Source organism: Micromys minutus, assembly GCF_963924665.1.
Source record: "Micromys minutus genome assembly, chromosome: 8".
Lineage (NCBI taxonomy): Eukaryota > Metazoa > Chordata > Mammalia > Rodentia > Muridae > Micromys > Micromys minutus.
Window position 1 is genome coordinate 47,941,785 of NC_137977.1, and position 21,198 is coordinate 47,962,982.

General features: G+C 38.8%; 1 protein-coding gene across 1 annotated transcript; it reads right to left on the minus strand.

Moving 5' to 3' along the window:
* Positions 1–1,365: 1,365 nt before the first annotated feature.
* On the minus strand, positions 1,366–4,700 carry LOC308423605 (serine protease inhibitor Kazal-type 7; the record flags this gene model as incomplete). Its single annotated transcript, XM_080920398.1, has 4 exons — positions 1,366–1,411; positions 2,715–2,839; positions 3,701–3,726; positions 4,640–4,700. 4 exons carry the CDS (start codon positions 4,698–4,700, stop codon positions 1,366–1,368), a joined length of 258 nt encoding a protein of 85 aa, XP_080776524.1.
* Between the last annotated feature and the right edge of the window lie 16,498 nt (positions 4,701–21,198).

The following is a 21,198-nucleotide window of genomic DNA, read 5'->3' on the forward strand; positions in this document are numbered from 1 at the left end:
GAGCAATCAAGTAGTTTTAATCTTGTAAAAAGTTTGCTTAGTTTAGTATTTGTGTGTGTTATGTACTAAGTGTGCATGTTTTCTGTCGTCACATACATGGTGTGTGTACACGTGCATATGTGAGTGAAGGACAGTGGTTAACCTTGGGTTTAATTCCTCAGAGCCTCTTGATAGAACCCCAGGCTCTCTGATTTGGTTAGACATTCTGACCACCAAACCCCAGGGCCCAACCCATGCCTACTTCCCTGGCACTGGATAACATGTGCATACTGACACATTGGTTTTCAACATGGATGCTGTGGATCAAACTCATGTCCTCCTGCTCCCATGGAAAACACTTTATCAACTGGGCTATCTCCCCAACTCTTTGGAGAAAATAAGTGTTAAAGAAGACCTAGACCTAGTACTCTCTTCAGCTATTTGAAAACGTTTTTCTTAGGAAAAGAACAAGCTTCTTTATCTAGTGGTCTTACTAGATCTGTTGGTTGATGGTCTTGTGGATGTAATTTTCAGCTGTAGGTAAGTACAGCATCCCTATAACAGGACTTCTGCATTAATGTTTGGTTTTTCCCATAGGGTAGTAGCTTTTCCTTCTGTGTTTTGTTGGAGATTGGTTCGGAAGCTATGGAATGCTAGAAAGAAAGAAAGAAAGAAAGAAAGAAAGAAAGAAAGAAAGAAAGAAAGAAAGGAAGGAAGGAAGGAAGGAAGGAAGGAAGGAAGAAAGGAAGGAAGGAAGGAAGGAAAGAAGGGAGGGTAGGAGGGGAGGAAAGAGGAAGGGGGGAGGGAGGGAGGGAAAGAAGGAAGAAAGACAGACAGACAGACAGAAAGAAGGAAAGGAAAGAAAGGAAATGAGAGTCACTTCCCTAGGAATGATTTCTTAGAAGGAAGGAAGTTTGATTTCTGGGAGTATGGTAAAAATATAAAAGTAAATACAGATATCATCCATAGACAATAGTTATAGACTGGAAGAGGGAAAGACTGACTGAACCCAACTGTATGTTGGGGATATGTTCCATTTTGAAGACCAGTCAGTGTTTATTGTCCAAAAATGTCTCCGGAACAGCAACTATTGTCTATTTTTCAATTTACTTTATTTGAGATCCTGTAACTCATCCATGAATCAAATACAAACAGAATTAAAAGTAAACTTTTTGGAGAGAATTTCTTTTTTAATTCAGATGCCAAGAAGGTAGGATATCAGGAGACAGGAGTTGATAGGAAGAAGCACAGGGCTGCCCACAGTCAGTGACAGTGACTGAATGTAGATTGGACTCCACCAGAACATCAGCAAAGAATTGCCGGTGACAAGAGCCCACTCCTCAGGCCCATGATGAAGGTACTGTTCTGTCTTTGTCCGCAGAGAAGTCAGCAGTGCCCTTCATGAAGAAACTGTATTTTTCCATTACTTCTCCTGAGGGGAGATATGGTTAGCAAGACTGAATAAAAGCAGAAATGAAAGTTGAAAAGAAACACAAAAACAATGAAAGTGGTGGTGAGACCTCTTTCACGGCTAAGAACAAGACTGTGAAGCAAAACCATTTTCCACAAAACAGCGAGTCTGAGTTTCAGAACACCATGCTATTGCCACAGAGCAGAAGTTCTCTGTTTCCATCATAGTTCTAGAACACCTACTTCTTCTACTGATCCCAGGGGCAGGAAGATTACTCGAAGTATCAAAAGAGCAAAGAAGACTCCACGAAAGGAGTTAAGGTGGTATATCATTCAGCTTTTCCTGGTCAGCAGGACAGCGATGGAGCTGGATGCTCTAATTCTGGGGAAGCCTTCTACCATGTCTCCCTCTCAGGGTCTCGTGTCCTTGAGCATGCCCGGTTTCATGGTCTGGGACTGTATACATGTCTGTGTTAAAGAATCTTTCCTTTTGTAAAATGAAATTTTCCAGACATAAATGTATATGTAGACATGTCCTCTAGGCTCAGCCCCATCCTGTGATTCTAACTTGCTAAGATAATTATAACAAGAACATGGGACATGAGTAAGTGTTCCAACACCAGTAGGTTGAAAGATAGTTAGCAATGATAAAAGTTAAATTTGGTATATGATAGCAAGTGCTAAGTTTCATTTTACATTTTAAAAGGTGATATCTGCTTAATAACTATTCTTCCAAATACTGTGGAGGTCTAACAAAATACCCAAACAATCCATGTCCACGAGATTTTGATCCAATAATGACAGCCTGCACCTCTCATTTTAGATAAAAGGAAAACCAACCAATTTCAATGACTATCTCCCTTAAGACTACTGATACTTAGAATCTATAGGAACCAGAGGCTAAATATCAGATGCATTAAAGGTGTATAGTATTTTAGGAATAGTATATGATACTATATTTCATCTGTTCATGGACCCTTCTTAAAATAGGAAGTTGTATGGAACACCACTTCTTAATATAGTAAAAATTAAACTTGGGTTTGGGGGCCATTCTAATTGTCCACTTTTGGTGACTCCTGACTTGCCTCCAGATAACAGAGATAAACATGAGTTTAAAAACTCAAGAATTTCACAGAATTACAATAATTGGATCTATGGGCAGGAGCAGTTCAAGTTGGCAGAATAGTTGGCCAATTTTTGTTCTCACATTCTAGTCTGCAATGAAAAAAGTAGATTATAAAGACTTAAGAGAGATCTTGGGAAGGGGAAGAATTTGAGTAGAGAACATTGTTCCTGGACATTGTTTCTTTGTATTTAATACTCACAAGATCTCTGTACACAACTTGCATTTATTCCCGTAAGTGATATAGTCAGATCCACAAACTGGTATGTTTTCAATGGGGCAAGGAATGGCCACCACTGGGTACTTCTTGTATATGTCACAGTCCACCTAATCAGACACAAGAAAATGTCCTGATTTTTTCAAATACCTCAAGGATAGCTACCTCGGATCAACTAGACAGGCTAATATTGTTGAAACTGCTTTTATAAATAGTGACATCACCATCATGACAAATACCAGTAGTGCCCAAACCCTTCCTACTTTTCAATGCCACACTTGGTGAGCAATCACTGGCCATTTCTGTGCCTTATAATTATGTAGTGGGTTGGTCTGGTGTCATTTGTATTCTAATGCTGAATACGGGCTTCTCAAGATGTCGTTGCCCCTGACTAGCAGATCCTCATGTACTCCGCATGATGCTATGTGAACCTTGCTGCTCAATTTAACTGGTCAATAAAAGGCTAGAGCCTGTTATTGGGCAGCGGAGGGAGAAAGGACTGGAAGATCCAGTGAGGGGGTTGCAGGTAGAGGGAGTGGAGGAAGAAAGAAGAGAAAGTGGGAGAAGATTAACCAGGAACACACGGTCAAGAGAAACAGCAAGTAACAAGGTACTTCATCGCTGGGGAATAAGTTAGTATAGCTCCAAGCCACCCTATGTAGGTTTATAGTTTGAAAATAAAATACCTGGATTGTGAGTCTTTTATATGGGCTAGCTAGGATTATAAATTTTTCCACAAAATTAATTTATGTTACATGAATTCCCATTATTTATTACTTAGGAGACTGGCATAAGAAAAATTTTACTATATTGACTATTTATAAATGTAGAAAACATTTCCTTATCTGTATCTGTCTTTTCTGTTGCTTTCCTTAAACATACATGAACTATGTATCAATCTTTCACAAACATTTGTTGAATAAGTGACAGCCAATGGAAATTAAAATAAAAAATTTGTTAAGCATACTTACTGTGGCTGAAGGGTGGCTGGTGACTTCTGAAAAACAAATTCAATGGAAGCATTATAAATAAAGAAAAGTCTGGAATTTCATTAATCAGTGTTGATTCGTTCTTCAGTCAAAGACTTTTCATTTCTCCTGGCAATGAACTTCAATAGGCCCCATCATCATGCAAAGTCACAGCTGCTTGTTTACGGACTTCAATGGTCAATGTGTAATGGTCAATCAGAAATACAAATTTATTTATTCTTTCTGGAGGTTATGGTGTATTTGATAAAGACAGGTGATACTTCAGCCTTATCACCCATATATTTTCTCTCCTAATCAACATATAGAAAAAAATATAAGGAGCTACATGTGGTGGTGCACATTAAACCAAAGCATCTATAGGCAAAAGCAGGCAGATCTCTGTGAGTGCAAGGACAGCCTGGTCTAAATAGCAAGTCCCAGGCCACCTACAACTACATAGTTAAACCTTGTGCCAAACAAACAAACAAACAAACAAACAGAAAAGTAAACAGATGTCTTCAGCAAGTTAGACATTTATTTTAACTGTACCCCTTTTCCCAATTTAAAAGCTGAATCATTAACTTGAGACCTCCAGAGAAGTGTCTTTTATTTAGGTTCTACTATATGGATCCATGAAGACATCCAAGGACCTCAGTATCTCTGCACTGAGGAATAGCCATCTACTGACACAGCTGCAAGTATCCCTATGAAATAAATATTTATAGAGAAATTAGGACTTTTTTGTCCATGGGTGCCAAGTAAAATTCCTTGCAAGGGAAGGGATTAAATTCCAATCCCTCAAGGTACTCCCTGGTCAGATATGTTTTTCTCACTTTAAATCCACTTGATCAGATATTTATGTCAGCAGCTTAGATCGAGGGAGAAAGTATAAGAAAAATAAAACCCTCAGAACTGTATGAGACACTGTCTTACCCAACTCACCAGAGCTGCTGCAGAAATAGTTTGCTGTGAAGAGCAGCAGGAGACCACCGACAAGCTTCATGGTGTAGAAGCTGGTGATCTGAGTTGGATTGAAGTCAAATGTGTCTTGTACCAGGAGAAGGGTCATTTTTATATGGCAAGCTTTGGTTTCTCCACCTTTCCTGTGAGCTCATCCAAAGTCAGTGTTGGACCTGAGTAGCTCCTAAAAGCGTGTCACACCCTTAGTGGTGCTGCCACACCTGTCAGCCAAATACTGGGTCCTTTCTCTCTGACAGGTAGGTGATCTGAGGTGAAGAGTATTTTCTGTCTGTTGCATAAATGAAGACTGCTGCTTAGACTAAGCTTTTCACAGAAAAGATCAAGCATGGATTTCTTGTCTTAGATATAAAACAAAAGAATAGTACATGCTTGATTTATTCTACTTGAATGCAAGGTATTAAACACAGACAAGCCACAGTATATCCACATTTTAGGCTCCTGAGAAAATACAGCAATGAACCTATTAAACATTCAGGGGTTTTGCAAATGTAACAGCTTTGACATTTATGTGGCTTCGAGATAAGTGTAGGCATTTCCTAGCTATGCAATCTTAGATAAGTCCTTTATGAAGCTTTTTGTGAATTTATACCAGTCAGGAAAGCATCATTATATTACCATTGCATGTATTTTTGAGATTTCTACAACTTAAAGCTTGTACCTCCATGAATGAGTGCTTTCATGATGCAGCTGTGTGGATATTACTGTGGTTACAAGAAGGACAATGTCACTGTTAAGAGTAGTGCTGTCTCACTCTGGAAATCAGTCTGACGGTTCCTCAGAAAATTGGACATAGTACTACCTGAAGACCCAGTTATTCCACTTCTGGGCATATGCCCTACAGATGCTCCAACATACAATAGGAACACATGCTCCCCATGTTCATAGCAGCCTTATTTATAATAGCCAGAAGCTGGAAAGAACCCAGATGTTCTTTAGTAGATGAATGGATACAGAAATTGTGGTATATTTACATGGTGGAGTACTACTCAGCTATGAGAAACAATGACTTTACACAATTCCTAGGAAAATGGATGCATCTAGAGAATATCATCCTGAGTCAGGTAACCCAGTCACAAAAGAACAGACATAATATGCAGTCACTTATAATTGGATACTAGCCCCAGAAAGCTCTGAATACCTAAGAAATAACTCACAGACCATATGAAGCTAAAACAAAACAAAACAAAACAAAACAAAACAAAAAAGAAAGAAAGAAAGAAAGAAAGGCCAAAAAGTGTAAGCCTCAGTCCTTCTTTAAAAAAAAAAATATATATATATATATATATATATGTGTGTGTGTGTGTGTGTGTGTGTGTGTGTGTGTGTGTGTGTAGCACCTAAACCTTAAATCAATAATTCAAGAGCTAAGAATGTAGCCTTGTGGCAATTCCTAGTATTTAAAAATCATTATGTTTAATCTTTACACACCAAGAAAACTTTGACTATTTCCATGTTACGTTTTGTTTTACATGTACTTTATGTTCATTGTAACTAGTAAGATTTCAATGCATACTATCAAACCTTTAAAAAACATCAAGTACTGACAAATATATATTCATAGAGTTTTATGCAAAAATGCATTTAAAAACCTGCACATTTATCTCTGTTTTTGAAAAAAATATAGTTGTTTTAAAAGAGAGTAGTGTTTTCCAGTGAGGTGGAGAACTATCCCAGAGGATGTCTTTTCCAGCTACAAAGTAAATGTTTCCTCTCAAGTTGTCATTGTCCCTTCCTGCCATGTGGCTATTAGTCTCGTGATCTATTCCAGCCATTGAGGACATGGAGTGGATATGGCCATTCTTATCGTTCCCCTGAAAGTCAACATGAGAATGACTACAAGTAGTTGACAACCAGAAAAGTGGCTGCCTCAGAGCCTGAGTGTAACCCCTGTGCAGGGGCCTGTCATTAGTCACAGCAGAGTCACATTGTGTGCATCATTGACACAAGAGTGTGTTCTAAAGCTGGCTGTATTAGAATACACTGTGGTGACTGTTACTATGCAAGAAGCAGACCAGAGTCAATATTTCGATTGTCATTAAATTATACACTGCATTGTCCAGGCACCATTATCCAAGTGCCTGCTATTTGTCTGCCAAGCTCCAGGGCATGTGTGAAAACCCAGAAGGCAGGAGGAAATAAAGCTCATTGTGTCATAAGTTTATTTTATATCTTCTGAAACATAACACATACAAATGGTATTAAACAAATTAAAAATGGCATTATAACTTCTTAAAAGTCATGGGGGAACAGAGGGAGGGAGGGACTTGGGTGAGAGAGAGGACAGGAATGGGAAAAGGGGGAACATGATCAGGTATTTGGGGGGGGGGACAGGAATGAAGCCCTGAAGGAATGAAGGAATTCCTGAACAGAATGAATTGAACCAGGCAAACTTGGGAAGCTGGGATTTGGAGGGACTCTTTAGGATGTACCAGATACCTTGCAGGTGAGAGACTCTCAGGATTCAAAGGGATGGATCTTAGAAAAAAATGCCCAACAGTGGAGAGTGGGAACTTGTGAGCCCATCTCCAGTAGAAAGGCAGTGTGCATATAGTGGAAGGATGGGGTTGCCATCCCACAGTCAAAAACTCTGACCCAGAATTTTTCCTATCTGAAAGAACAGGGGTAAAAATGGAAAAGAGACTGTGGGAAAGGAGGTTCTATGACCTGCCCAAATTGGAATCCTTCTCAAGGCCTGACACTTCAAGGGATGACACTATTACTGATGCTATGGTATGCTTACAGACAGGAGCCCTAGCATGGCTGCCCTTCGAGAGGCCCAACAAGCAGCTGACTGAAACAGAAGCAGATACTTACACCCAACCAATGGAACCCCTGTGGTTGAATTATGGAAAGGCTGGAAGAAGTTGAGGAGGAGGGCAACCCCATAGGAAGATCTAACCAAGACCTTTGAGATCTCTCAAACACTGAGCCACAAACCAGGTAGCATACAGGAGCTGGTTGGAGGTCCCCAACACATACAGAGCAGATGACTGCCTAGTCTGGCCTCAATGAGAGAAGATGCACCTAACACCCAATGAGACTTGAAATGGTGGGGGTGGGGACATCCTCTTGGATATGGGGGAGGAGAAATGGGATGAAGAACTGTTGAAGGGTGGACCAGGAGGGAGATATTGACTGAACTATAAAAAAAATTTAAAATATTTTTTTAAAAAGTTAGATGTTTACATATTTCAGGGGGAAGGCAATAAAATATTGTTAAAAGTGTTACTCTTGTATACCGTGGATCTCATTTGAATTGTTCATTTAAAGCCATTAAATATGTTGGTTAACTTTAAGAGGTATTAGTTTCTTGATCTTTGAAACACAACTCATGTTTACTTCATGGGATATTTTGGACTGTTAAGTAAAACTTTAAACACACACACATATGTACATACATGAACTCATGCACACAGAGGGTGAGTAGCATGTCTTGACAATTTTATTGTATAAAAATCACATAGAGTATTATATATATATATATATATACCCAAGCTATAATATATACATACATATAATCTGTATATATGTACATATACATGTAGGCATATATAAAATTACATATATTATAGTTGATTTGTTCTGGAACCATCTGAATAATAAAACATGAGATTAAAGCACACGTGTTTATAATATAGTTAAGAGCCAACTTGAACTATATAAGACTGTGCCTGAAATAATACATTAATATACTGTTTTATAGTAAACTTTCTTTTCATATATGTAGAAGTAAGTAGTAAAATAATAGAACATATGTAATATAACATACACTAGTTATTTATCATTGTTCATTATACCTGGTACTGTGAACACATACAATTGTATGTTATGTGCTTTTTTTTAATGACCAGTAGTGTGGTTTAGCTGAATACATTTCATCTTGCAAATAGTCTCATCACTATGAAACACATCTAATAGGTACTCCCATGGGGCAAAGTCATGTTACAATGGCTAATTAAAAGATCTATGTCTTGGGGATTCTTTTCAACTTCATTATATTCCTCATGGACTATGATTCTATGTTTAATATGCTATGTACATAATTCTGTGTGTGTGTGCTGTGCCAAGTTTTAGGATTCTAATTGGATATTGGTATGGTAGCTAATGTTGTGGAATGCATTTTTAAGGCAGTTTATTGTCCTAATTTTACCATCCTATAATTTGAAGACTTATACAATTTCCCTAAGATTGTGATACTAGTTACAGGAGGGGACTATGCAGAGCTGAGTCAAAGGCAAGAATTGATGTTTTTTTTTTTTTATAATGTTTTATTGGGGGGATTGCTGGGGGTGGACCAAGGGACTTGCATGCACTTTACCCAGCTAATCTCTCTCTTTCCTCCCTCCCTCCTTCCCTCTCTCTGTCATAGCTCAGGCTGGACTAACTAACTCTGCATCCCTGGATGTCTGATCTTCTTATAATTATAAGATTATAGGTGGGTGCCACAATACCCAGCTTTGTTTATTTTCTGAGTCAGAGTGCCACTTTGTAGTCTAGACTGGTCTGGAACTCCTAGCACTCCTCCTGCCTCAGCTTCCCCTATCATCCTGGACATTTAGGACCTAGGAATGGCGGTTGGGGGCAAAACTGATGTTTCTAATATGTAATAAGGACAAGCAGTTGTAAATTCTACTTTCTGATATGAAAGATTAAAGATAAAGAATACCAACAAAAAGCCACCATGTTTCAAGATGAGATGTAGTTTTTGCAGTTTGAAAAGACACCTTTTTAAAACAAAAAAGAAGTAGGCTTACAGGATATTCTTTTGGCTATTTGAGCATCAAGGGAAAAGAGAAATGGCAGAACCTTTAATTCATTCAACAGAGTCTTGCATGTACTGAGTCTCTTAAAGCCAAAGGCAAATAAAGACACACAGTGGATGGTGGCTAACCAGAACCCTTAAAGAGAAGACACAAGGCATAGGCATAGATAAAGCCATTTCCTCTGTCATAGAAGGCAGACGACTCAGTAAGTAGGTGAGCATGGAGACTGCTATTTGGAAAGATTAGGAAATGGAGCCCATCATAACCTGCTTTTGACTGCAACAGAATTGAGGTGTGCTGTGGCTTGAAGAGGTTTGGCACCAACATTGACGGAAGTATGTCAGATCCTTCGAAATGGACATGCAAACCAATGCCTATTAAGCAAAGCTCTAGCACAATTAATAGCTTGTTGTACATTCCTCTCAAATTCCATAGGGCACTGAGTGCAAACTGGAGGATACTGATTTTGTGAGTGTTGACAGAGTTTACCTCTGACTTCCAACAAGCCTGTCTGTGTTAGGGAGTATCAAGGTTTAGAAGTATCCATGTGTTTTAGAAACTCCTGCTAGACTCTGAAAAGTCAGGCTTCAAACAAAACAAACTTAGTAGGTGTGGAGAACGTAGGTAATTGTGTAGTAGGCTGTGGCTTGGAGGCAAATGTCAGGCTGAATTACTCAAGGGCGGAGCTGAGTTCCTAACACTCTGGGTTTTTACAAAAACAAAGCAGAGGTGGATGGGTGGAGGCTGCTTGTGAGGAGGAGTGAGGCCAAGGGATCAGCTGTGGGGTTGGGCCGGTTTTGGAAACTATGTCTGTGAAGTTGGGATTTTCACTCTAAACCCTGAACTGCACACTTGGGGAAGCAGTTCTGGGGTGGTAAAGCAGCTCCCTTCAGGCCACAGGCAGTTTGTTCATTTCTCACTATGTTCCTTCAAAGCAGGAGCCTTGAATCCTGTACGAGGAGCATCATCCTGGGACCCTGCAGTGGGAGAAAGTGTATGATCTATGCAAGAACATAAAAACCAAGAAAAAAGTTGTGCATTTTTCTTAACCCCTAAGAAAGAACAGGATGGCTCAGGGTTTTATTAGGATGAGGATAGTCTGAGACGTCCTTAAGCCAGTCACTTGGAGGGACATAAGGGGGGTTGCATCAGAGATGAGCATAATCCAGGGACAGGGCAGTATCTATAGCATCGAACTGTCGTGAGAACTAATGTATATCAAGTCGTTGGTATGTGCTGAGTCTGTGCTTCTGTGTATCCCGAATAGTTCGTTTCAAACTTAGAACAGACTTCCGAGATGAGTACCAACAGTTGCTTTGTTTTAGCAGAGGTAAGAACAAGGACTTAGAAAAGCAGCAGTTTAAGGAAAGAAGGCACACTTTGACTTTTCGGTTGGAGTGGTTTGACTTATATGGCAGAAGTGGTAGATTTGGAGCTCCGCTCACCAGTTAAGTAATAAACGTGAAACCAATTGAACTAAAGTCACCAGGAAGGAGAGATGGTGAGGTAAATGAGCTGCAGAATGGGCTGGGCCTTGGGTGTATGGAGTTCATCATATGTGATGATTACTTGGAAGAAGGGAGGGTCCCTGTGGAGGAGGAAGTCCCAGCACCAATGTTCCCTACCCTACCCTATACACCTATCTATGTAAAGAACAAAATAACAAAATGAAGTGTCTTTTATTTCCCAGAGCTCTCTGCTGCCTCTGTTCCTACTGAGATGAACTTGAACATCCATCCTTGGAGGCTATAGATGTAGCTCAGGGGTAAAGCAGTTGTCTAACATTCAGGAAATTCTGAGTCCCATACCCAACAGTACAACCCCTCCCACAAATCAACATATAAAATAAAGAAGGAGGGGAGGCGCATACTCTGCTATTTATTCACCCCCTCGCTTGTTGCCATAACAGCTCCTGACCATGGCCCCCAGTACTCCTTCCCTGTGACACCCAAAAAACATAACACCTAAAACCTCAAGGCCTTCTCGGAATCATTTTCAACTGTGGTCTATTCATTCAGCTGAGCCAGATCTGATCCATGTTTTACTTCTGCTCCATTCCTTCTGTGTCTACTTTCTACTCTGGCTCTTCTTTCTTTCCTTTTTCTTGTCGTTTCTTGACAAAGCCTGCACTTGGAGCTCTTTTGTGTTGAGTAGACAGAGCCTTAGAGATCTGGATATTTGTATTCTGGCCTTGGGTGTGGCAGGGCTGTTTCCACTTGCTTATGAGAATAGGGGAATTTGCAAAAACCAAGGATCCCATGTATCAGCTACATTCAATTTCCTTTGAGCTATTGATGATAAATTGTTGGGGGATTGGCTAGTCAACTGGGGCTTTCCCTGAGAACATGATGTGTGAAGGAACACCCTTCTTCTCAAAAGCAGGAATATGCTTGGCAGAGCTGATATTGGCCTATGGCCAGGGTCTTGGGGAGCTGTGGCTTCATACCCTGAGAACCCATCTTGTTGTATCATAGGGACTATGGTTATCAGTTCCAAGGCTATTGTGTACTAGTTCTGTAAGGTTTTGAGATAGCCCATGTTCCCTTATGCAACATTGTTTGGTTAGGTTCTTGCTGACTTTGTCCCATTGTATCATAGTTTCTCATGACTATCCAATTTCTCCCCTGAACATAGTATATAAGATGCTTTACTTCTTAATGAGCTTTGCTTGGCATAAGACAGAGCTAATGCAAGACCTCTGGACCCCAGCTTTTATGGTCTCTATCTTCTGTCTTTTCTTTCATATTCCCTGTAATCACCCCCTAAGTACCCTGTCACTAAAATATGACCTAGTACACATCAGTAAATAGTTCTTATTAGTAGACAAGAGGATCAGAAGAGACTTTAGCAACAATTTCCCTGCTAGTTCACATCACATATCTGGATATTAATGGACACGTACATAACTGGTAATACAACAGAACAATTACAAAATATACTATAATGAATGTTATTATACCTGTTATTGTATTGCATGATAGGCAATACATGGTAATGTTTGATGATGGGTTAAGATAAAGTGACTGATTAGATGTCACAATGCTATCCTTCATGGCTGCAGAGTGGTTACTTAGACAGGAACAATGCAATACACAACAGCAGCACATCTGACAACCATGGATGACTAATGGTATAATAGCCTATATGTCTTGTGGATATGCTAGAGAAAGGTATGATTCATATCCTGGGTGAGTGTAACATAGTGCTGTGAGGTTTTATCACTCTACTTAGAATAGCATATAATTTAAAATTGAACCAGTGTAATATTGCTATAGCATAGTCGACCGTGACACTTAAATGCTAGGAAACTGTAGATAGAAAGAGTCCATAGGCTTCTTTCCTCCAGGTGGGAATCCCAGACTTATGGTACTCCTCATATCCTTGTGTCTACCAGAGGATCGCAGAAAGGTCTTTGCCCACCCACTCCTTATCTCTGGGTAGAGAACCTAGACCACTGGTTCTCAACCTGTAATACTGCACATTCATCCTCCCCCCCCCCCGCATGTAGGGACATCAGACTCTTGCTGCAAACTCCACCCATACCATTGCTTGCCAACTCACCATATGTTCTCTTGCCCACTTCCATGCTTGACTTCTCTAGGTAGGACTCCTAGACTCCTGCCAACCCCACTCACCTCCATACCTGCTCATTCCTCTTTTCCAGAGTAAGAACCACAAATCTAACTTCCAACTTTGTCACTCCAGCTGCCTGCCAGAGAATAGTGGGTCCCCCCTTGCAACACATTCCTCCTCTTTAAATATAGTTCCCAGACTCTAATCAGTACCCTACCCATTCTCCCACCTGAGGATGAGCCCTAGGCTTCTCTGCTAGAGTTCTCCTGGATCAGAAGTGTCACTTGGTCCTAGCTGAGCCAGAACCACATTTGATACCCCATTTGAGCATCAACATTGAGTTCTCCAAGATTGAACCCTAAGTTTCATTCATCCTGACACATTGGGGAAACAACAACAGGTTTAAATACCAACTCAACAAAATAAAGACTAGATACCCATACCAAGAAACACTAGCTAGGATGCCTCAGTGAGTGTCACTGCAAAAACATAACCAACATGAATAACCAAGAATATATGTCCTCTCCAAAAATTATTGCCATTGGAGAGAAGCAACTTGAATGATGTGCAAGACAATAACTTTAAAACAGTAATAATAAATGTTTTAAGGAGCTTAAAAGGGATATGAATAAATGCTAGCATGAAGATTATGTGGAAAAACCTGACAATATAAAAAGAAAATAAAATTTAATAAAGAGATAGAGTCTATTAAGTAAATACAAAATTAAAATTAAAAATGAAAATTCAGAAAGTCAAAAGGGGAAAAAAGTTTCATCAATAGAGTATTAGGTCTTGAAGACAGGGAGAGTTGGTCACTCAGTGAAAGAAAACATTAAATGGAGAAGATACCTGGGTTAAAGGCAGAGACAATATTTTCAACAAAGCCATAGAGCAAAACTTTCCTAAACTAAGAAAATGTGCTTATCAAGATACAAGGGACACACAGAACACCAAATAGACAGGACTAGAAAAGTGACATTAAAAGTAAGAATCAAGGCGAGGGCATCAAGAACAGCAAGAAAGACAAAGTCACATACACACAGTCAAATGTACCAAAATAGTGGCTGAATTTTCAATGGAGACTTAGAAAGTCAGAGGATTTAGGATAGTGTTCTATGAGATATTGAAGGTCGTGGATGCCAGTTCAAATTATTGTACTCAGGAAGCCACTAGTCATAATCAAAAGAGAGACTTTCAATGATAAAATGTAAGTTAGAAATTTATAACCACTAAACAAGCTCTACAGAGGATAAACAAAGAATACTTATGATTTAAGAGATGGTTAAACACAGTTGAGGGATGGGAAATATATGAACAATTCAAGAACCTTTTATCAAAAGCAACAAAAATCACAGGAATTAACACACACTTTTCCAGGTTGCTTAATAGCTAAGAAATGGAAACAACTTAAATGTCCTTCAACTGAGAAATGAATAATAAAAATATGATAAAATTAATCATAGTATCTGTAGGTAAACAGTTGAAGAATATAATATACTGAGCAGCATAATCCAGACCCAGAAAGACAAACAGCACAAATTGTGGATACTGGTTCCAAATCTTCAGATGTGAATGTAGAACCTGGAATAATCATAGAAATCAGCGAAGTGAAAAATGTTTCATATGTGTGTGTGGTACAGGAGAGATGCTGGAGAGAAGAATAGCAGGATGCAAGTTATATAAAGAGGAAAAAGAGAAAATGTGGGGAACTTTCATTGGAGATGATGGAGGGAAACCAATATAGAAGAGGGAAAAGGAGAAAAATAACACTAGTGAGGAAGTCGGAAAAGTAAGGTGTCCTATGAAAGGGAAGCCATGAAAAAGAAATGGGGTTATCTGAGTACTTTGGAGAAATGAGAAATAATGAAGTTAAAAAAAAAAAAAAAAAAAAAAAACAAAACTAAAGATCTGGGCACACAAACGTGAAGAAAAAGGAGCTACTGTGCTTCATATTAAACTGAGCAAGAAATGGTAGGGTCAGAGACTGTGAGATTATGTAAGAAAGAACTTGGCCTAGTATGATTATCCTTTACTTAGCAGTTAATATCCACCTATAAATGAATATACACCATGTTTGTTTTTTTATGTCCCGGTTACCTCACTCAGGATGATTTTTTTCTAGTTCTATCCCATTTGCCTGAACATTTTAACAGCTGAATCATACTCTTTTGTTTAAATGTACCACAGTTTCTTTATCCATTCTTCAGTTGATTGACACTTAGGTTGTTCCCATTTTTTCTCTATTTTGAATAAAACAGCAATGAAGATGATATTGCTTCTTGTGGTATGATGGAGCATATTTTGGGTTTGTGTCCATGAATGCTATAGATGGATCTTGAGGTAGATCTGAACTTTCTGAGGGACAGTCATATTGATTTATGGAAGGGCTGTGCAAGTTTGCACTCCCACCAGCAATGGAGAGAAGTTCCCCTTGCTCTGCATCCTCACTAGCATGAGCCGACACTTGTGTTTTTGATCTTAGCCATTCTAAAGGTAATATGGACTCTCAATGTAGTTTTGAATTTTATTTTGGGTAACATTTCTTTAAATGGGAAACATTTCTTTAAGTGCTTCTTTGCCATTTGAGGTTCCACTCCTGAAAGTGCTGTTTAGATCTGTATCCCACTATTCATTGAGTTATTTGATTTGTTGATGTTTTATTTATCTAGTTCTTTATATATTTTGGATATTAGCCCTCTGTCAGATGTGAAGTGGTGAAAAATCTTTTGCCAATCTGTAGGCTGCTGTTTTGTCCCAATAACTGTGTTCTTTGCCTTACAGAAGCTCTTCAGTTTCATGAGGTCCCATTTCTTAATTGTTGACCTTAGTGCCTGTGCTAATGGTGTTCTGTGCAGGAAGCTGTTTCCCGTGCCAGTGTGTTCAACGCTATCCCCCACTTTCTTAGGCTCAGTCTATCTGGTTTTATGTTGAGGTCTTTCTTCCACCTGGACTTCAGTTTTATGCAGCCAGATAGATATGTTTCTATTATCTTGCTATAACCATGATAACAGATTGGCCCAGAGGCTAAGTAGCAAGGAGGGCTCAGGGATGGAATGCATGGATCTCTCTGGGAAGAGGAAATTGAATAGATTTTGTCAGTGGACTCAGGGTGGGTGGGGATGGAAACAGGAGGGATTTTCCTGTTTTATTCTGGAAATAGGAGAAACAACTGGAGTTGGGGGGGGGCAATGTGGAAACTTATTAGAGTGTAAATTTTCTATAATCTATGAGGGTGACTATCAACATCTCCTAGTAATGGGGGATCTGGATTAACTGGCCATCTTCTATAATCAACAAAGGCTTTCAGTGGTGGTATTGGAACATCAATTCAGCTACAAAACCTTTGACATAAAATCTGTTCTGTCTGGAAGATGTGCTGGAATAGTTGTGGCACAGAACTTGTGGGAGTGGCTAACCAATGACTGGTCTAACTTGAGACCTACGCTAAGAGAGAGAACAATATGGGTGTGTTTTGTTTAGAATAGGAACTGGGTGCACCAGATCACAGCGAGGGTCACATTAAGTGATGAAGGTGGGGCAGGCCAGACCATGTGACTGAGGATGGGAGCTTTGGGTGACTTGATATTAGTCAAGTTGGAGAACAAGATTAACAGTGTGGGCAATTAATCAATCATTAGGCAATTATGGTTATGTAAGAAAACCTGTCACCTCAAAGGATCGTTTATTCTGGGGCAAAATATTAGCGACCATGGCTTGGGAACATATTTATTTACTCTTAAATCCTTGTCCCAATGTGGTAACAATTTGATGAGGCTTTTATATAATAAAGCAATTCATAAATGGGGGCATTTTATAATTTTATTGGTGGAAATGCTAAGTATGTGGGTAGAAGCAAAGTAGAGAAAGATGTGATATAGACCCCATTCTTGGCCCTTTGGTTGGTGGAAATGAGGGGTTTTTTTTAACATTCCAAAGGTTGTACCTGTTTTTCATAGAATATTAGGTCTGACACAGGAGTGAGTAAGTGATAGCTATTAGGGTAGCTGAGGGTAGCCTAAGGTGAGTTTTGATTCGCCTCTGGATCTACAATGCCCCCAAATCTCCACACCTGTTGGATTTCTAAACTTAGCAAGCCAAATTATCCAAGCTGGAGCAGCAAAGAAACTACAGAACTTTGTAAACATCTTTAGAAAGACAAATCATACTTATAGGGGCCAGAAGTCTATGTAATAAATACAGTAGAGCATGAACATCTTCCTGTTTGCAAGCAATTGGCAGAAAGAGGAGAGGGACACACACACACACACACACACACACACACACACACACGGGGGGGGGAGGGAGAGACAGAGAGACAGAGAGAGGGAGAGGGAGAGGGGGGGAGAAGTAAGGTGGATTGGGGGTGCTTTGGAATAGATGTGACATGAAAGATGCCCATCCAAGAGCTCTATAATGACAGTGGGCCAAAGAAAAAATGGAATTAAGGTGAGGGAGTAAAAGCCAAACAGGAGAATGAATGGATCACAAATAAAGCCAGACTGAATGAAGAAAGAGCAAATGATGATGCTTCAGAAGATGGAGTGCACTAACAAGGTGTGTATATTTATGAATTGAGGAAAAGAAAGCCCAGATGCTAGAGGGAGCCAGGATAGCAGGATTGGCCAAGTGAGAGGAAGAAGGTGCTGGAATCATTACCAAATAGGTGGAAGCATAAGGTAAGGAATTCATGAAACACATATCTTGTAGTTCGCTATTTTTACTATCCAAGTTAGAATTCACATTAGAACAACTCCACTCTTAAAGAGACAGTCTTCTCAATGCCACCTCCCCTGTTCCTGATTTTTCCATTCTGTATTACCTTGCTGAACACATGCAGAAATGGAGACACCCAGTCGAAAAGATTGCTAGTATGTCCCTGGAGTCGTCACAGAGAGCACACACAAGTCTGAATTTATTAAAACGATGGGACAGGTAATTTTACATTGCAGCTAATATTTTACTAGGGGTCATGAGTCTGTTTAAATTACTCTTTACCTTTGGTAGGTCAAATATATCAAGAAATTCATTTATTTTTTGCAGGTTTTCAGTTTGGTGAAATACAGGTCTTTATGATTCTCTGAACTTTTTCAATGTCTGTTGTATTGTCTCCTATTTTATCTCTAATTAAAAAAATTTGGATTACCTCTTGTTTTGATTAAGTTTGCTAAAAGCTTTCCAATCTTCTTCAATTTCTCAAAGAATCATTTGTTTCATGGATTCTTTGTATTGTTTGTTTGCTTGCTTCTTTGTTTCTGTTTTAATGGTTTCAACCCCGAGTTTTATTATTTCTTTTCATCTTCTCTTCTTGGTTGTCGTTTATTCTTATTTTTCTAGAGTTTCTGAGTATGTCATTAAGTTATTAATATGAGTTTAGCTTTCAGAGTCTCCATCAAAAAGTCAGGTATTATCCTAATGGGTAATGCCTTTATTTTTTTTAATTTAACAACTTTATTTTTAAAAACAGAGATAAATGTACAGGTTTAAAAAACATTTTTGCATAAAAGTAAATAAATATATTTTTGTCAGTATTTGATTTTTTTAAAGGTTTGATAGTATGCATTAAACTCTTACTAGTTACAAGGAGCAAAATGTACATTCAAAACAAGATGTAACCTGGAAATAGTAAAAATTTTCTTGGCATGTAAAGATTAAGCATGATTATTTATTTATTTACTTATTTATTTATTTATTTATTTATTTATTTTTGGCCTTTGTTTTTCTTGAACTTCATATAGTCTGTGAGTTGTTCCTGGGGTGTTCAGAACTTTCTGGGGTCCAATTATCAGTGACTACATATTATGTCTATTCTTTTGTGACTGGGTTACCTCACTCAGGATTATATTGCTAGATGCATCCATTTTCCTAAGAATTGCATAAAGTCATTGTTTCTGATAACTGAGTAGTACTTCATTGTGTAAACATACCACAATTTTTGTATCCATTCATCTACAGAAGGACATCTGGGTTCTTTCCAGCTTTTGGCGACTATAAATAGGGCTGCTATGAACACTGTGGTGCATGTGTCTTTGTTGTATGTTGGAGCGTCTCTGGGGTATATGCACAGTAGTGGAATAACTGGGTCTTCAGGTAGTACTATGTTTAATTTTTGGAGAAACCGCCAGACTGATTTCCAGAGTGGCTGTACCAGTTTACAACCCCAACAAAAATGGAGAAGTGTTCCACTTTCTCCGCATTCTTGCCAGCATCTGCTGTCACCTGAATTTTTGATCTTAGCCATTCTGACTGGTTTGAGGTAGAATCTCAGGGTAGTTTTGATTTGCATTGCACTGATGATTAAGGATGTCAAGCACTTTCTTAGATGCTTCTCAGCCATTTGATATTCCTCAATTGAGAACATTTTGTTTAGTTCTGAAGCCCAATTTTTAATAGGATTGTTTGATTCTCTGGTGCCTAACTTCTTGAGTTCTTTGTATACCTTGGATATTAGGCCTCTATCAGATGTGGGGTTGGTAAAGATCTTTTCCCAATCTGTTGGCTTTCATTTTGTTTTCTTGACAGTGTCCTTAGCCTTACAGAAACTTTGCAATTGCATTAAGTCCCATTTGTTGATACTTGACCTTAGAGCACTAGCCATTGGTGTTTTGTTCAGAAAATTTTCTCCTGTGTCCATGTTTTTAAGGTTTTCTCCTGTGTTCTAAGGTTTTCCCTAATTTCTCTTCTAATAGTTTCAGTGTACCTGGTTTAATGTGGAGATCTTTGATCCACTTATACTTGAGCTTCGTATAAGGAGATAAGAAAGGGTCTATATTCATTCTTCTGCATGCTGAGTGCCAGTTGAACCAACACCATTGGTTGAAGAGGCTGTCCTTTTTCTATTGAATGTTTATAGCTCCTTTGTCAAAAAATCAAGTGACCATATATATGAGGGCTCATTTCTGGATGTTCTCTTTTATTCCATTGATCCATGTGCCTATTTCTGTACCAGTACCATGCAGTTTTTAACACAATTGCCTTGTAATATAGCTTGATGTCAGGGATGGTGATTCCCACAGATGTTTTCTTGTTGTTGAGGATGAATTTCTCTATTCTAGGTTTTTGTTATTCCAGATAAAATTGCACATTGCTCTTTCCAACTCTATGAAGAATTTGGTTGGAATTTTGATGGGGATTGCATTGAATCTGTAGATTGTTTTGGTAAGATGGCCATTTTTAAAATGTTGATCCTTCCAATCCATGAGCATGGGAGATCTTTCCATTTTCTGAGATCTTCCTCGATTTCCTTCTTCAGAGATTTGAAGTTCTTGTCATATAGGTCCTTCACTTGCTTAGTTAGAGTCACACCAAGGTATTTCTTTTCTTTTTTTTCTTTTTCTTTTTTTTTTTTTTTTTTTTACTATTTTGAAGGGTATCTTTTCCCTAATTTCTTTATCCAAATGTTTGTCCTTTGAGTATAGGAAGGCTACTGATGTGTTTGAGTTAATTTTATATCCAGCCACTTTGCTGAACTTGTTTATCAGCTGTAGAAGTTCTCTGTTGGAATTTCCGGGGTCACTATCATGTCATCTGCAAACAGTGATGTTTTTACTTCTTCCTTTCCGATTTGTATCCCTTTGATTTCCTTTTGCTGTCAAATTGCTCTGGTCAGGACTTCCAATACTATGTTGAATAGGTAGGGGGAGAGTGGGCAGCCTTGTCTAGTCCCTGATTTGAGTGGGATTACTTCAAGTTTTTCACTGTTAAGTTTGAGGTTGGCTATTAGTTTGGTGTATATTGCTTTTATTATGTTTCGGTATGGGCCTTGGATTCCTGTTTTTTTCCAAGACTTTTAACATGAAGGGATGTTGAATTTTGTCAAATGCTCTCTCAGCATCTAGTAAGAAAACCAAGTGATTTTTTTTCTTTTAGTTTGTTTATATGGTGGATTATGATGATGAATTTCCATATATTAAACCATCCCTGCCTCCCAGGGATGAAACCTACTTGATCATGGTGAATAATTGTTTTGATGTGTTCTTGGATTTAGTTTGCAAGGATTTTGTTTAGTATTTTTGCATCAATGTTCATAAGTGAGATTGGTCTGAAGTTCATTTTCTTTGTAGGGTCTTTGTGTGATTTAGGAAGGAGGGTTATTGTGGCCTTGAAAAATGAGTTAGGCAGTGTTCCATCTGACTCTATTTTGTGGAATAGTCTAGAGAGAATTGGTATTAGGTCATCAATAATAGA